This window comes from Corvus moneduloides, chromosome 3 (genome assembly GCF_009650955.1).
Source record: "Corvus moneduloides isolate bCorMon1 chromosome 3, bCorMon1.pri, whole genome shotgun sequence".
In the NCBI taxonomy this organism is placed as follows: Eukaryota; Metazoa; Chordata; class Aves; order Passeriformes; family Corvidae; genus Corvus; species Corvus moneduloides.
The window spans coordinates 57,483,409-57,496,299 of NC_045478.1; the positions used below are offsets into that span (position 1 = coordinate 57,483,409).

Consider the following 12,891-nt stretch of genomic DNA (forward strand, 5'->3'; position numbering starts at 1 on the left):
CAAGGAAGAGGCAAGACTGAATGGGCCATAAAGAAAAAGTCAGTCCTTTACACAGCAGTCCCTCTCGTTATTGCGATGGAAAAGCCAGCAGTGACTTCAGCCTATATCAAACATGTGCTGTGAGGCACGAAGAGGTCCATGTATGTGAAACTGGCTTCTTGCCTGTTATCAGCTGCAATGACAAATGCTTTAAAAAGTTTGTCTTGTCCTTACCTGCACCTTCCTCCCGTTTATCACATAAAAAAAAAAAAAAAAAAAGCAAATTACAAAGATACAAAGTAGTAAAGCGCAAGGAGATTATAGGAAAATCTATTCACTGCATCCCACCGACAGCCTGATCCCAAAGACACTGCGGTCCAGCGCCCTCCAGGCCACAGCACGGCACTCACCGCCGCGACCCACAAACCCTCCCCGCTCCGAGCCTAAAACTGCGCTGGCCAGAACAGCTCGGGTTTAACACCGACAAGGCAGCCGGGCGGCCACGGGATTGTTCTTGGATACAAACACCTTAACAACAGCCGGCGGCTGCTGTTTGCACTCGGCTCTCGGCGGACCAGCAAAACGCCTGGGGTTCCCTCGACGCGCGGAGCGTATTACAGAAAGGAGTGGAAAAAAAACCCAAGCAAACCAACAAACAAAGGAAAAAACATTTAGGAACTGCGGGACACGGCGCAAAAATGGGCAAACCTTTTAGCCCCAGGGCCGGAGAAAACCCCTTCTCCCGCGCAACAGGTTCCCGCTGAGCCGGCTGCGCTCCTCCTCCCCCGCGGCGCGGCAGCCGGAGCCGCCCCCGCCGAGCGCACCTGCGGCGGGCAGCGCCCTCCTTCCTTCCCTCCCTCCCTCCCTCCCGCCGCCCGCACCTCCACTCACCCGCCGGGGGCGTCGCCGGCCCTGCCGGCCCCGCCGCTGGGGTGGTAGGCGGTGAGGACCACGCCGCGGGAGCCGGACCGCCAGCTCATGGCGCTCGCCGCCGCATCCCTTCTGGGGACACCGAGGCGGAGCGGCCCGGCTACGGCCCGGCGCGGCCCAGCCTCCCGCCGCAGTGCAGCGGGGCAGGGCCGGGTGACGGCAGCGCTTCCTGCGGCCCGGCGGGTCCGTGCCCCTCCTCCCGGCTCGGGAACCCCGCGGGCGAGGGCGGCGGGACCGAGCGGCTGCCGGGAGCGGTGCCCGCGCTGTGCCGCGCCCGCGTTACAGCTCTGTGCGCTTCCACACGCCGCGGGGTGTGGGAAACCAGCGTCCTCCGGGCAGGCTGGAGTTTGTTTGAAGGTGTCGCAGAGAAATCCGTCAATTTAAGAAAAGTCGCTGCCCTTTCAGCCCCGAGTCAGCTGCCACGGGCGAACTGCTGCGCTCCGAGGCTGCCGTGTGTCAAGTGCGGCACGGCAATAAGACAAATAAAGAATGTGTTCAGCGTTTGCTTTGTACGTTATCCATTTCACTGAATCACAGCGTTATTCGGTGAGTGCTTTAATGTTTCATACATAAAAAAAAGTAGTTTATTTTTTTTTAATGACAAGCTCTTGAATAAAAATCACGACAGGGGATAACATCGAGCAAGGACACTGCTGATTGAGCTGCCTCAGAGCTGCTGGGCCTTAAACCAATCGCCATTAGCTCCAAGGTCATGCTCTATCAACCAGCGACAGCCAGAGCAGCGCAGAGTTGGGTCGGCCTTTTTGGTGGGCAAAGCTTCCTCTATGCCTTGGCACAGGCTCTGATGAGATGGGACTCACTGCCTTGGTGTTAGCTTTGAATTGGTAGGCAAGACCTGTAACACAACACCCAAACCTGTTTGTTTTTTTCCATGGCAACATGTAAATGAACATATGCTATTTATGTTTGTAATTTGTGGCTTCGTTCACATATGCATATGATTTCTCTGAATTATTATCAGTTTGCTCTAGAACTGAAAGGATCAACTTCAATAAGAGTGTACTATGCATTGTGTTTACTTTTTTCCTTTTAAAACAAACAAATCATGCAACTGCTTTGCTAGCAGTTAAAATCTGCAAAATTCAGTGCTTGGCTCTGTGAGGTGTTCTGGAACGCGTGGGTATGGAGTTCTGAACCTTCCCGCATTTAAACCTTGTATACCTCAGCTGGAATGCTGCACACAAGTTTGTGGATGAACCACACAGTTTTCTGTGCATCTGTTCTCCAGCACAGAGCTGCCTTGCAGGAGCAGCACAGAAATCTTGTCCTACGGCCACTGAGAAGTTGGTCCCAGCAGAGAAACAAACAGGCAGAACTTCTGGTCATGAGTGAGCAAGGTAAGTTTGTCCTCTAGAGTCCTTGATACTTACAGCTGGTGACTTTGGAGGGGTCCTAGTCAGACATAACTGAATTTTGCCATTGATGATGGACTTCTACAGAGTGCCAAGCAGGAAGTCCTGATTTCTTTAAAAAGGCTAAAGTCGCCATTAAATTTTGAGAAGAGTCCCAACATTACAAGCACAGGAAAACTTGGATGATGTTCAATAGGCCAACAATTACAGAGTTGTCTTTTCATTTCTCATACACCGGAGAATCACATGCTGCCTTTGTTTTAAATTCATATAAATTATTGAAAGTGGGGTGATTTTTAATAAAGCCTGCCTCTTCCATGGTTTCTTGGATGTTTTATCTGTAGGCAGCTAGCCAAGGTATTTCAGCTAAAATATTTTTTGTATTGTTTATTTTTAATCAAAATTTTCACATTAAATTAAAAAAAAATTATTAAAAAGACATTATTACCAACAGATACTCTATGCATATAAATTAGAAAAATAAATGGGCCACTTTTTAACTATGTGATTCTTTAATTTTTTAATTTTTACCATGCATAGGAAAGACATCTGTGCCTCACCTCCACAGATGTTCTCCTTCTCCAAAGGGAGTGGGTAAAAGAGAAGGTACAGCTTCAGTTCAGCTTCAGCAGTGGCTTAGTACTATGGCTACAACAGTTTAACTGGCAGTATACACCAAGAGCACTGAGACAAATTGTCTGCATGTACCTACACACTCACAAAAACAAGGACATGAAACCACTGCAAAACTTAGGACTGGGAAAAGATTTTCCTGTACTCCCACTGCAAAGGTGTTGCACTCTCTCTACATCTCAGGCTGTGTTCCAAAGGCAAAAATTAGCCTAACTTTTCACATGAGCACGCAAACAAGACTCTTCTGTTTTTACTGCTCGACTCAGAAATACATCAGCATGAGGTGAGACAACATCTTATTAATGGATGTTAGCACTCCTATCAGCTGGTGCCTTTGGCTCTTTCTTTAAATGCACATGTGGTTAATTGTTAAACAGCATATGCAGAATGCAAAATTATTTTCTGAAGAACCCAATTTTTTTCTTTTAAACTAGTTCAGAAAAACTAAACATAAATACCAATGTCCTTAGGACATGGCCTTGTCTAAAGCTTCAGCTAATTGGTTGCATGCCAAATACTCCACTTAGTTATAAAACTTCCTTTAAAAAATAACTAAAATATAACTGAAATAAAAGTAAAACATTTAGAGCATTCCATGTCTAATGAGTGCTTTCCAAAGCCCTTTGCCCAAACTAAATATATATATTAGGTGCTATAAGAACAAAAATGTAAACTGTTTTTTCTTTGATAAGCATCTTAAAACACATCATAATTAAGGCACACCACAACATGCTGCAGCCTTGCTGTAAAAAGAAGAATGCAGAAACAAAATGCAGTCAATGAGGCATCACTAGGGACTGCTCAAAAGACAGTTTTGCTGCAAACGGAGAAGGGGGAGAACCTGCCTTGTTTGGGGTGCGGGGGAGATTAAGAAAGGCAAAACCCAGAATAGGTTTGTAGCAGTCAAGTGGAGAGTAAGAAATAAGAAAGCTTAAGAAAGCTTTTGTAAGCATATCACAAGGAGAGTGAGAAAAGGAGCTAGAAAGAAAAAAGTTCTATTAAAAAATGAGAATAGATAAAACCACAAGAGATATTTATTCCCTCCTTACACCTGTCTTTATTATGACTCACTTCAAACATAGAAGTGGATTTAGGAGCTTAACTGTAGACACTTTTTCCTATACTTGATAGGATCAAATGTTGCATGAAGGCCTTGTTGCCTTTTTAAAATCATGGCTCAGGCCTGTTACTTCGGCTAAGTAGAAAAAGACTGTGGGAAAGAGACCCAGTTGAATTAAGGGTAGAAAAACATGCTGCATGACCATCGCGTGCTCACATCGTGGCGTATGGTGGTTGGTTGAATTATGTTTGTTGTGCTTTAAAACTATGTAAACAGATAACCGGCGAAGTGTTTAAAAAGGCCGGGTTTTTGCAATAAAGCAGCTCTCCTTTGCACCTGCCTGGAGACTCTGTGTCGCTCATTATTGCAACAATCAAACTCAGTCCTGTTATGACAGCATAATACCAGCATGGTTTTCTTTGATTAAATTATTCCCAATTCACACTAGAGACAAATAGCTAATTCTGACCTACAGATGTATTATTGCTGTAAACTGACAGAAATATCACTACTCTCTTTCACTGGTATATCTTCTGCCTAAATCTGACTGAAGTCATTAATTCCTGAGTTTGTGGTTAATATTCTTCTTCTTAATAAGGTCCAGGCATGCTTATTTGGAAAGTAAGGTTGTTCATAGAGAAGAGAATGCTTTGGGGAGACCTCATAGAGGCCTTTCAGTACCTTAAAGAGGCTTTTAAAAAGGAGGGAGAGGGATTTTTTATATAGGTAGATAGTGACAGGACAAGGGACAATAGTTTTAAACAGAAAGCAGGCAGGTTTAGATTAGCTGTTAGGAAGAAAATCATTACTCAGAGGGTGGAGAAGCACTGAACCGATTGCCCAGAGAGACTGTAGATGCCCCATCTCTGGAAGTGTTCGAGGCCAGATTTGGATGGGGCCCTGAGCAACTCGATCTAGTGAGTGGCATTCCCTCTTCATGGCAGGAGGGTTGGAACTACGTGGTCCTTAAGGTCACTTCCAACTCAAACCATTCTATAACTCTATAAACAACTAGGTAAGAAGGCACCATTTGAAGCATTTAGGTTTATGTGCTAAAAGGAGCATATTATTGAGAAAGGAGATTACAAATCAGTCTATCAAATCAGAATCCAAGTCTCCTCCAAAGAGTTTAAATATTTAGATTAAGATGTTGTGCACTGCCTTTACACTCAGTATAATCAGTCACCAAAGCCAAGCAGACCATGCAGCGTTCTCAGGCTTAGTGCTCTCCTTACAAAACAACTGCTAAAAAGAGAACTTCTCAGCAGTGCCATCCTTCATCACTGCTTTATAGGGTTTGAATATGCATATGTTCAACATATGCTTTTGACTCTTCACTGCAGAGCTATTTATTTTCATTTAAAAAATTTTCCCAAATTAAAAAATAAATCACACTGATTTTCATATTTTGTATAAATACATGATAATTCTTTTTAAATATGTGTTAAGTGATTTTTCACATTCCAGTTCCTAATGATGCGTTAATCATCAGCAGGTAAAAATGCAACCCACTGAGAAAAATTGGAGAGGAAATAGTAACAAGTCAGCTGACAAATTTAAATTCACAGACTGACTTCAATGGCAGTAGATGGATTTGTTCCTGCTGAGGTCTAGAAATCCCCCTGTCCAAGAGCATTGGGACAACCAATGCAGTGCTAAAGTAAAAGTACAACTGGACTTTTAAAGTATATTTTTAATGCAGGAGGGTTTCAACCTTTTGCTTCTATTATCTATTCCAGCATTTGTTCAGCTGGGTTTTAAACTGAGCAGAAAACGTCTCATCAGTTCACTCACCTCATTTACATTGAAACAAAATGGCAGCGTTTCCATTGTCCAAATTATGTTTCCAGGGTTCCAGCCAGCAGCCAGAAAATACATGAAATGGAAAGTTGTTTGTATACTGAAAGATGAAATTGAACCCTCATGAAGCTTCACATTTCATGTATTGCTGCACTCCACTACCTAAAGAACGACATACGTGAAGAGTGTTCTGCAGCTGTTAATAATCAATGCTAGGAATAATACAAAAATGTAGATTACAGGTTATTTAACTCTTGATGTCTAGAGCTATGCAACTGATTTTACTTTCCATTGAAAGTCTGTGAAAGAAATGCACTTTTAGAGGGCAAAATTCCCTGCTCTATGTTGGACCTCCACTTTGGCACATAAAGAAAAATCATGTGCCAGAATTGTCCATTTATTTCCACTGACTAGAAAGGCTGACTACATGAGTAGGTCACACGCAGATGTGCACATCTGCCTGATAAACTTCACCTTTAATGCTTTTATGTTGCCTTTCCAAATTTGGGAGATGCAATGTTCAGTTACAACGTGCACCATATGGCATACACAATGTGGAGTAGTCAGTGTTTCAAAATGTACTGATATGTAGGAGGTGTTTCAGATCAGCTTACACATCCCTGAATAGCAAAGGTGGGGATGAAGTCACAGATGTGTACACAGAAAGCAGATTTGTACTCAGAAGGCAGATTTGTACACAGAAGGCTGGTAACATGTTTGCTAGCCAGCACACGGGGAAAATTTTTTATGGTCTGACCCTGTAAGCTAATGTGTAACCTATATGCAAATTTTCACAGGATTTTTTAAATGAAAAAATATATCCACTATTATCAGGTAGCAGTTCAATACACGGTGGAATTTAGCAAGCAAGACACCATTGTTACTGAAGCGCCTGCAAGGGTATGGGCACAGGTAAGAGAAGTGACGCCTTCCTAGCTTTCTGAACCTTCACCTTCTTCCTCACTGCCTTCCACACACATATTTAAAGAGCTGATTCGTTTCCCCTAACAAAAACAAAAGAAGACCACAAGAAAAGGGAGTAACAGTTCTAAGGTTGTTTGCTTTTCTTGCGAGTTGCTCTAAAATGTATCTGGTGCACTCTGGTGGCTGCTTCGGTAATTCTTAATTCCATGACTTTGCGAAAGGTGAAACAGTAACTACCGGTGCTGCTTTTGAGACTATCCACATGAGCACAAGAATTTATTCTAGTTTATCCTCTTTGGTTTTTCTTGAATGCTTTCTCTGGAGAAATTCAGATCTCGCCCATTGCTGCCCATCTGCTTACCTTATGTAAAGTACAGCCTGGGGATTGAGTGGTCGAGGTTCTCATCTGCCTTATGTTTTTGCTCATGGTCAGACAGCCGTTGAATTTTACCCGGAGAAGTATATCTGTTTCTGTAGGGGTAATTTATCTACATGTATTCGTAGTGTGACCTTGCAAAAACCCTCATATCAATTCTTGCTTCCCTTTCCCTGTAACAGGGAATCCATATAACAGGGCTAATAATATCTAGCTGTTTATGAGGATTATTCACCATATGTTCAATTACATTGAACGGTACCAAAAAATGCAGCAAATTATTTCCCGTTACATCACTACATTTACTTTCATTTGGTGATTTAATAGGGATAAAATAGCATGGATTTCTGCATCCACAAGCATAGAGAACAGATGATAAATCTAGTGCACTTTATAGCATCTCACATGAGGTATAGGACTTTTGGGGAAAACTGAATGCCACAACTGATGTTTCATGCCACTTTGGGAAAGGGGAAGTCAGCATGAATGGTGGAGACTAAGAGATTTTCATTGGTAACTCTGAATGACCCCTTTTTCTTGAGCTACTTTTGATACAACTTGGATTTTATAAACCATGACTTCACATATGCCACTAATTATGAAAAGGTGGTTGTATTTTCAGAATATAATGACTTTTCTCCTTCTTAATTCTCCCAAATGGTTACCTAAATGTGGTGAACACTGAATACATTCACTTTGTTGTTGAGAGGCTGCTGTCATGAAGGCCAGAAATCCTGGGCTTGTCTCTTCTCTTGGACATTGCAACCAACACCAAACCCACTGAAGAGGCAGGAGTGGAGAAGACTCTTGTAGCTAACAACCCCAACTCTCTTTTTTAGGTCAGGAAGTAGACCCCTCTATCCCGTATTTGAGACGTAACAATTGATGAACTCATCAGCTGCAGTTTCACCAAGAAATATGGAGGGGGTGCTAGCAAGCGCAGAGAACATACTTGGAAATAAATGAGTGATTTGTTGCTTTACAGACAGGCTGTATCCATCACTCGGGTTCAGGGTCTGTTACTACCATCCCCACCCCCTACTTTAGATCAGGCTCCAGAAGGGTCTGGGATAGTTTTTTTCGGTCTGCATCTGGCTAGGAAGTTGAAACCATGCTCTCTCCCACACATGTTAACTAAGTCAGTCAGCACGCTGACTGGGAGCTCTTCTCTTCCTTACCCTTCTAATTTTGCTGTTGCCTGCAGATTTGATCACAGCTGAAGTTGCAGAACAAAAACATCTGGTGAAGTAGAACAGAGCAACCACAAAGGAGAAGAGTTTAGTCAGTCAGGAAAGCTCATGAAAATTGTGACACAATCTTAAGCTGAGCAAGCCAGAGCTATCCAGAAATGTCATTATGCACCGAGGAGAAATGCATCAGAACAAAGAAAGGAACAATTGCATGAGTCATGGGCTGTGAGAAAGAAAACCACTTCTCTGTAAGGGTTGACGAATACCACTGAAACTTCAAGTTAACACAATGCAAAATATTCTTAGTTCTTTCTTACTGACAAAATTATTCATTTTGCATCATCTTCTTTCATCCCAAACAAATCTTAGAGAAGTGTTTCCTTCTCTCACATTTTACACTGCAATCAAATTCAGCCACTCTTAATATGGAATATTTTAAGATGCCAGTGTTATTTTTGCTATTTTGAGTGGAAACAATCTTCTGAATTCAATATGGATTTTAAAAATGGTTCACATCAACTCAGAACGGCATTTTCCAGAAATTTAACTAAAATCCAAAAAAAAAGACACCATACTTGAACCACATGTGAGGTTCCAACTACAGTTTAAGACATACCATCTTAATGGGACAATATCTTTTAAAACCACATTTGCAAGTATCATAGACAAATCAGAAAGAAGGCATGGAAGTTCCCACATTCTTGCTTGTCTTGCCTATTTCATGAGCTTACAAGGCTCATTTCATACAACCAATTTTTTTTTTTACATTTTTTTGTATAAAATAGCTCTGACAACAACATTTAGCACTTTCAATTTTGAAAAAAAATGAATGTAAGTGTATGATGTTTGGGATTGGAAACATTATTGTAACAAAGATTGGACAAATTTGAACCAAAAAATTTATAAACGTAAGCTGTAAGAAAAAACAGATTGTTTATGATAGTACTTTTTATTTACTCTTCACAGGTATTCAAAAGCAACTCTCATGAATAACAACTACAAGGACAATTAACATGAATAATTGTGCAAAAATTTGTATAAGAAATAAATATTTGAGGTTTTGTTTCTTTTTGGCTGAAAGACAGTTAGAAAGCTGAAAAAATACCAGTCATACACCAAGAATAATAAAAACTCACAACACTATTATAGCTGTTCTGTAGTACCATGTACCCAGCAGTAACTACAAAGTTCATGAGCATCTCTAGACTGATGCATAGCCACATATACAAGTCACAAATAATTTTAAACAAAGCATCAAATCTGCAGCCAATAAGGCCTCAGTCCTCTAAGGGTACATTTGTGACAATCACAAGTGGCTGATTTTAATAAATTTGCACTAATTTGCTCATCTTTGATTGCAAAGAAATTGTGATAGACAGGTTTGTAGAGCAAGGTTCAGACAGAGCTGCAGATTACAAGGCAAGAATATACCACCACTGCCATGAATTTTGGAAGCAATTGCTGGAGTTACAGAAAGCAAAACTTGAACATTTGCCTACATCAAGATATTATAGTGTAGTTTCTGCAGGAAAAACATAACATTTGCAGTTCACTTGGAAGATATTCACCCCTAAAAACTGTATTTATGTTATAGTGGTTAGATTTACTTTGATTTACTGTACTATCTTACTATTTAATAACTCACGCTATGTACAATACTGTTCACCATATGTCCAAAAAAGTTAAAAAAAAAAAGAGGGAAGCTGAAGTAACTTGAGGATGCATATGTGGAAAGCAATGTAAATGTACATGAATGTGAACATAAATATTATGGGGACATCTATGATAAAGTCTCCTGAAATTTCAATCTATCAAATACAATCATAGGGTTACTGGGAGAAATTAATACGGTCGCAAACAAAATCAGAACAGTAGTGAATAACACAAAACCATCTGGGGAAGTGGGGTGGTTTTCAGAGGAGGATGCACACATGTATCCTGCAAGAGGGAAGAGAACCCAGGGAATGGTTCCAAGCCATATGGCTGCCACAGGGAAGTGGGGTCAGAGTGAGCAGTAACAACTTGCAGCTGCATTGATGTTTGGTCTTTGATGAGAAAGACCATCTGCAGCTCTTGGCTGCCCTTGGTTACATCTTGGCACTTGAAAATCAATGGGAGCAGTGATAGTAACTTGCATCAGTGGAAGAATGCATTTTTCTCAGGGACAGAAAGCAATTCCCAGAATAAGGGAACACTATCCCTTATACACTATCTCCCCCTATCCCTGGGGAGCCTGTTCAGTGCTCAACCACTCTCTGGGTGAAGAACCATTTCCTGATACCCAACCTAAACCTCCCCGATTCAGCCTCAGGCGATTCCCTCGGGTCCTGTCACTGGGCACCACAAAGAAGAGATCAGTGCCTGCCCCTCTGCTTCCCCTCATGAGGATGTTGCAGACCACAATGAGGTCTTCCCTAAGTCTCACTCAGGCTGAACAGACCAAGTGACCTCAACCCTCCTCATAAGGCTTCCCCTCAGGGCCCTTCAGAATCCTCATGGCCCTCCTTTGGGCACTCTCTAATAGTTAATGTCTTTTTTATATTGTGGCACCCAAAACTGCTCACAGTGTTCAAGGTGAGGCAGCACCAGTGCACAGCAGAGTGGGACAATTGCCTCCTTTAAGCAGAATATTTTTTACTAAATATAAAAGCAAATTGGCAGAAGGCACTATAATCTGGTCAGTAATATTTCCATCTCAGAATTTAGATGGCTCCATCTATCTCTTACCATGGGACAAATTATTTAAAATATCAAAGAATCATCAGCATCTCTTTTCTATCCTTTCTTGACCATAAAAGACAGTGTTGTGCCACTTTATATACTGTGAATGAAGAGACAGGCAGTGGCAAAGAGTTGAGGATGCATTTTGTGTTAATGAAAGGTAACATTTTTGAAGGGGCACATAATTTCCAGACAGACTATCATCTCTGTATCAGTAATTATGCATTTTAACAATCCCAATATAGTAAATCATCTGAGTAAACTTCTGGTTTCACCACTTTTTCCAAATACATTTTCTACCATCTTTAAAATTGAAATAGAAGTGAGCACTTTCAGTAATTCAAGTATTCCACAGTTTCTCATTGAAAAGGGGACTCACCTTGTATGTGAGCATAAATGACAATGAAATTTGGTGGAAAATATTACAAAGAAGATACCTCTAATATCATGTAGTTCTTCTACTCTTGAGTGGATTTAGCACCTAATATTTTACCTTTGTTTTGGAACATCTTACAGAAGTACATGAGGGGATAATCATCTGTAGGAGCTTTCATCACCTGCTGGCTGAGGTACAAAAGCTTCAGCTATACACAAGTACCTCCACTCGAGGAGACTTTACAATTTTCTCAGAATTGTAACAGTGTTATTAATAAATATCAAAAAACCACATTTCTGTTAGCTTAGCTGGTTAGGAACAATCAAGTAGTACTCAAATGAAAATCCTGTTGTTTGTGGTTTGCTTTTCTCAAGCTGCAAGATGAAGGACAAACCAGAAGCATGGAAAAACCAGCACACAGGCCACAAACAAGCAAACCTCAACTATTATACAAATGGTTTTTTCTTCCTCATTGCCTATATATGCAGATATATAATGCTCAGCACTCCAATTTTTCTAATTCCCTAATAGGCATTACCATAGATCGTCTGAGGTTCTCTTCTTAAGGCAACAGATGATATGGATTGATAAGTAGATAAAAGGCAATTTGATAAATTATAAGGTAATTGCCTACATTGCAGAACAGGAAGTTATGTTTCCATAGCTGAGATCATCAGTGTTTGTGAAGAAGGTAGCCTTACTTCATCAAAGGCTGAAAAAGATTTGGGAAATGGGGTTATAAATGACAGGACAGTAGAATACTGCAGCTTTTCTACTGCCAGAGCACATCAAGCAAAATGATGACCCCACTGGAGTCAGAGACTAAGCCTCTGCCGATTTTCCTGAACTAATATTTCAGCTCCTTGTTCCTGTCCTGTGAGCTCAGCATCTCCTGCAACATTTGGGCCCCTTTACACTCATCTCTGAGGTGATGCAGGAGAGATGGGCACCAGGGTAGCTCCTACCAAGACTTCAGTCCCCTGGCCCAGGACCCATCCACCAGCCACTGGATGGTCCACCAGCCTGGCTTTGGGCTTGTAAATTCCCTTCTGAGGAACAAATAAGTAGATCCATGAGTGAACTGTTTGCTCTCTGGGTTTTGGATCCATAAGAGATTTGAAATATTTAAGTATTTAAACTGCTTTTTCCTTGTGGTTCGTTTGTTTGTTGGGGTTTTTTTCACTGGGGGATAATTACAGGACAAGCAATATTTCCTCATTCTGCTTTCTTTTTGCATTTTTTGCTTAGATCACTTTTCTGATTTATTTCAACATCATTCTTAGTACCAGAGAGGTCTTTTAAGAAATAGCACTATGGTAAAAAACTAGAGCACTCTTTCTTTTGGGTAAAAAAACCCAAAACAGACAGGAGAAGGGAACAGCAATGTGAAATTCCACAGGAATTCATGTACAATTATTCCCTTCACAGCTCCCACCAAAATGATGGGATTACCAGGTGTCAGCTCCCTTTGCCTTTCTTGTTCAGAAAGATATTCACAGTTCACACTCAGCACTTGTCAACAGCACTCA

At 41.3% G+C, this 12,891-nt stretch overlaps 1 protein-coding gene across 2 annotated transcripts in view; it reads right to left on the reverse strand.

The window, feature by feature from the left end:
• ARHGAP18 (Rho GTPase activating protein 18) overlaps nt 1–12,891 on the reverse strand; it is a 95,209-nt gene that overhangs the window by 67,848 nt on the left and 14,470 nt on the right. The window contains exon 1 of one of the 2 annotated variants that reach the window (XM_032101710.1): nt 871–1,020. The exons of the other annotated variant lie outside the window; for it this stretch is intronic. Coding sequence (XP_031957601.1) covers nt 871–959 — 89 coding nt within the window. The 5' untranslated portion in view covers nt 960–1,020. Of the gene's footprint in view, nt 1–870; nt 1,021–12,891 lie in introns of those variants that run through there. 2 annotated transcript variants of the gene reach the window in all.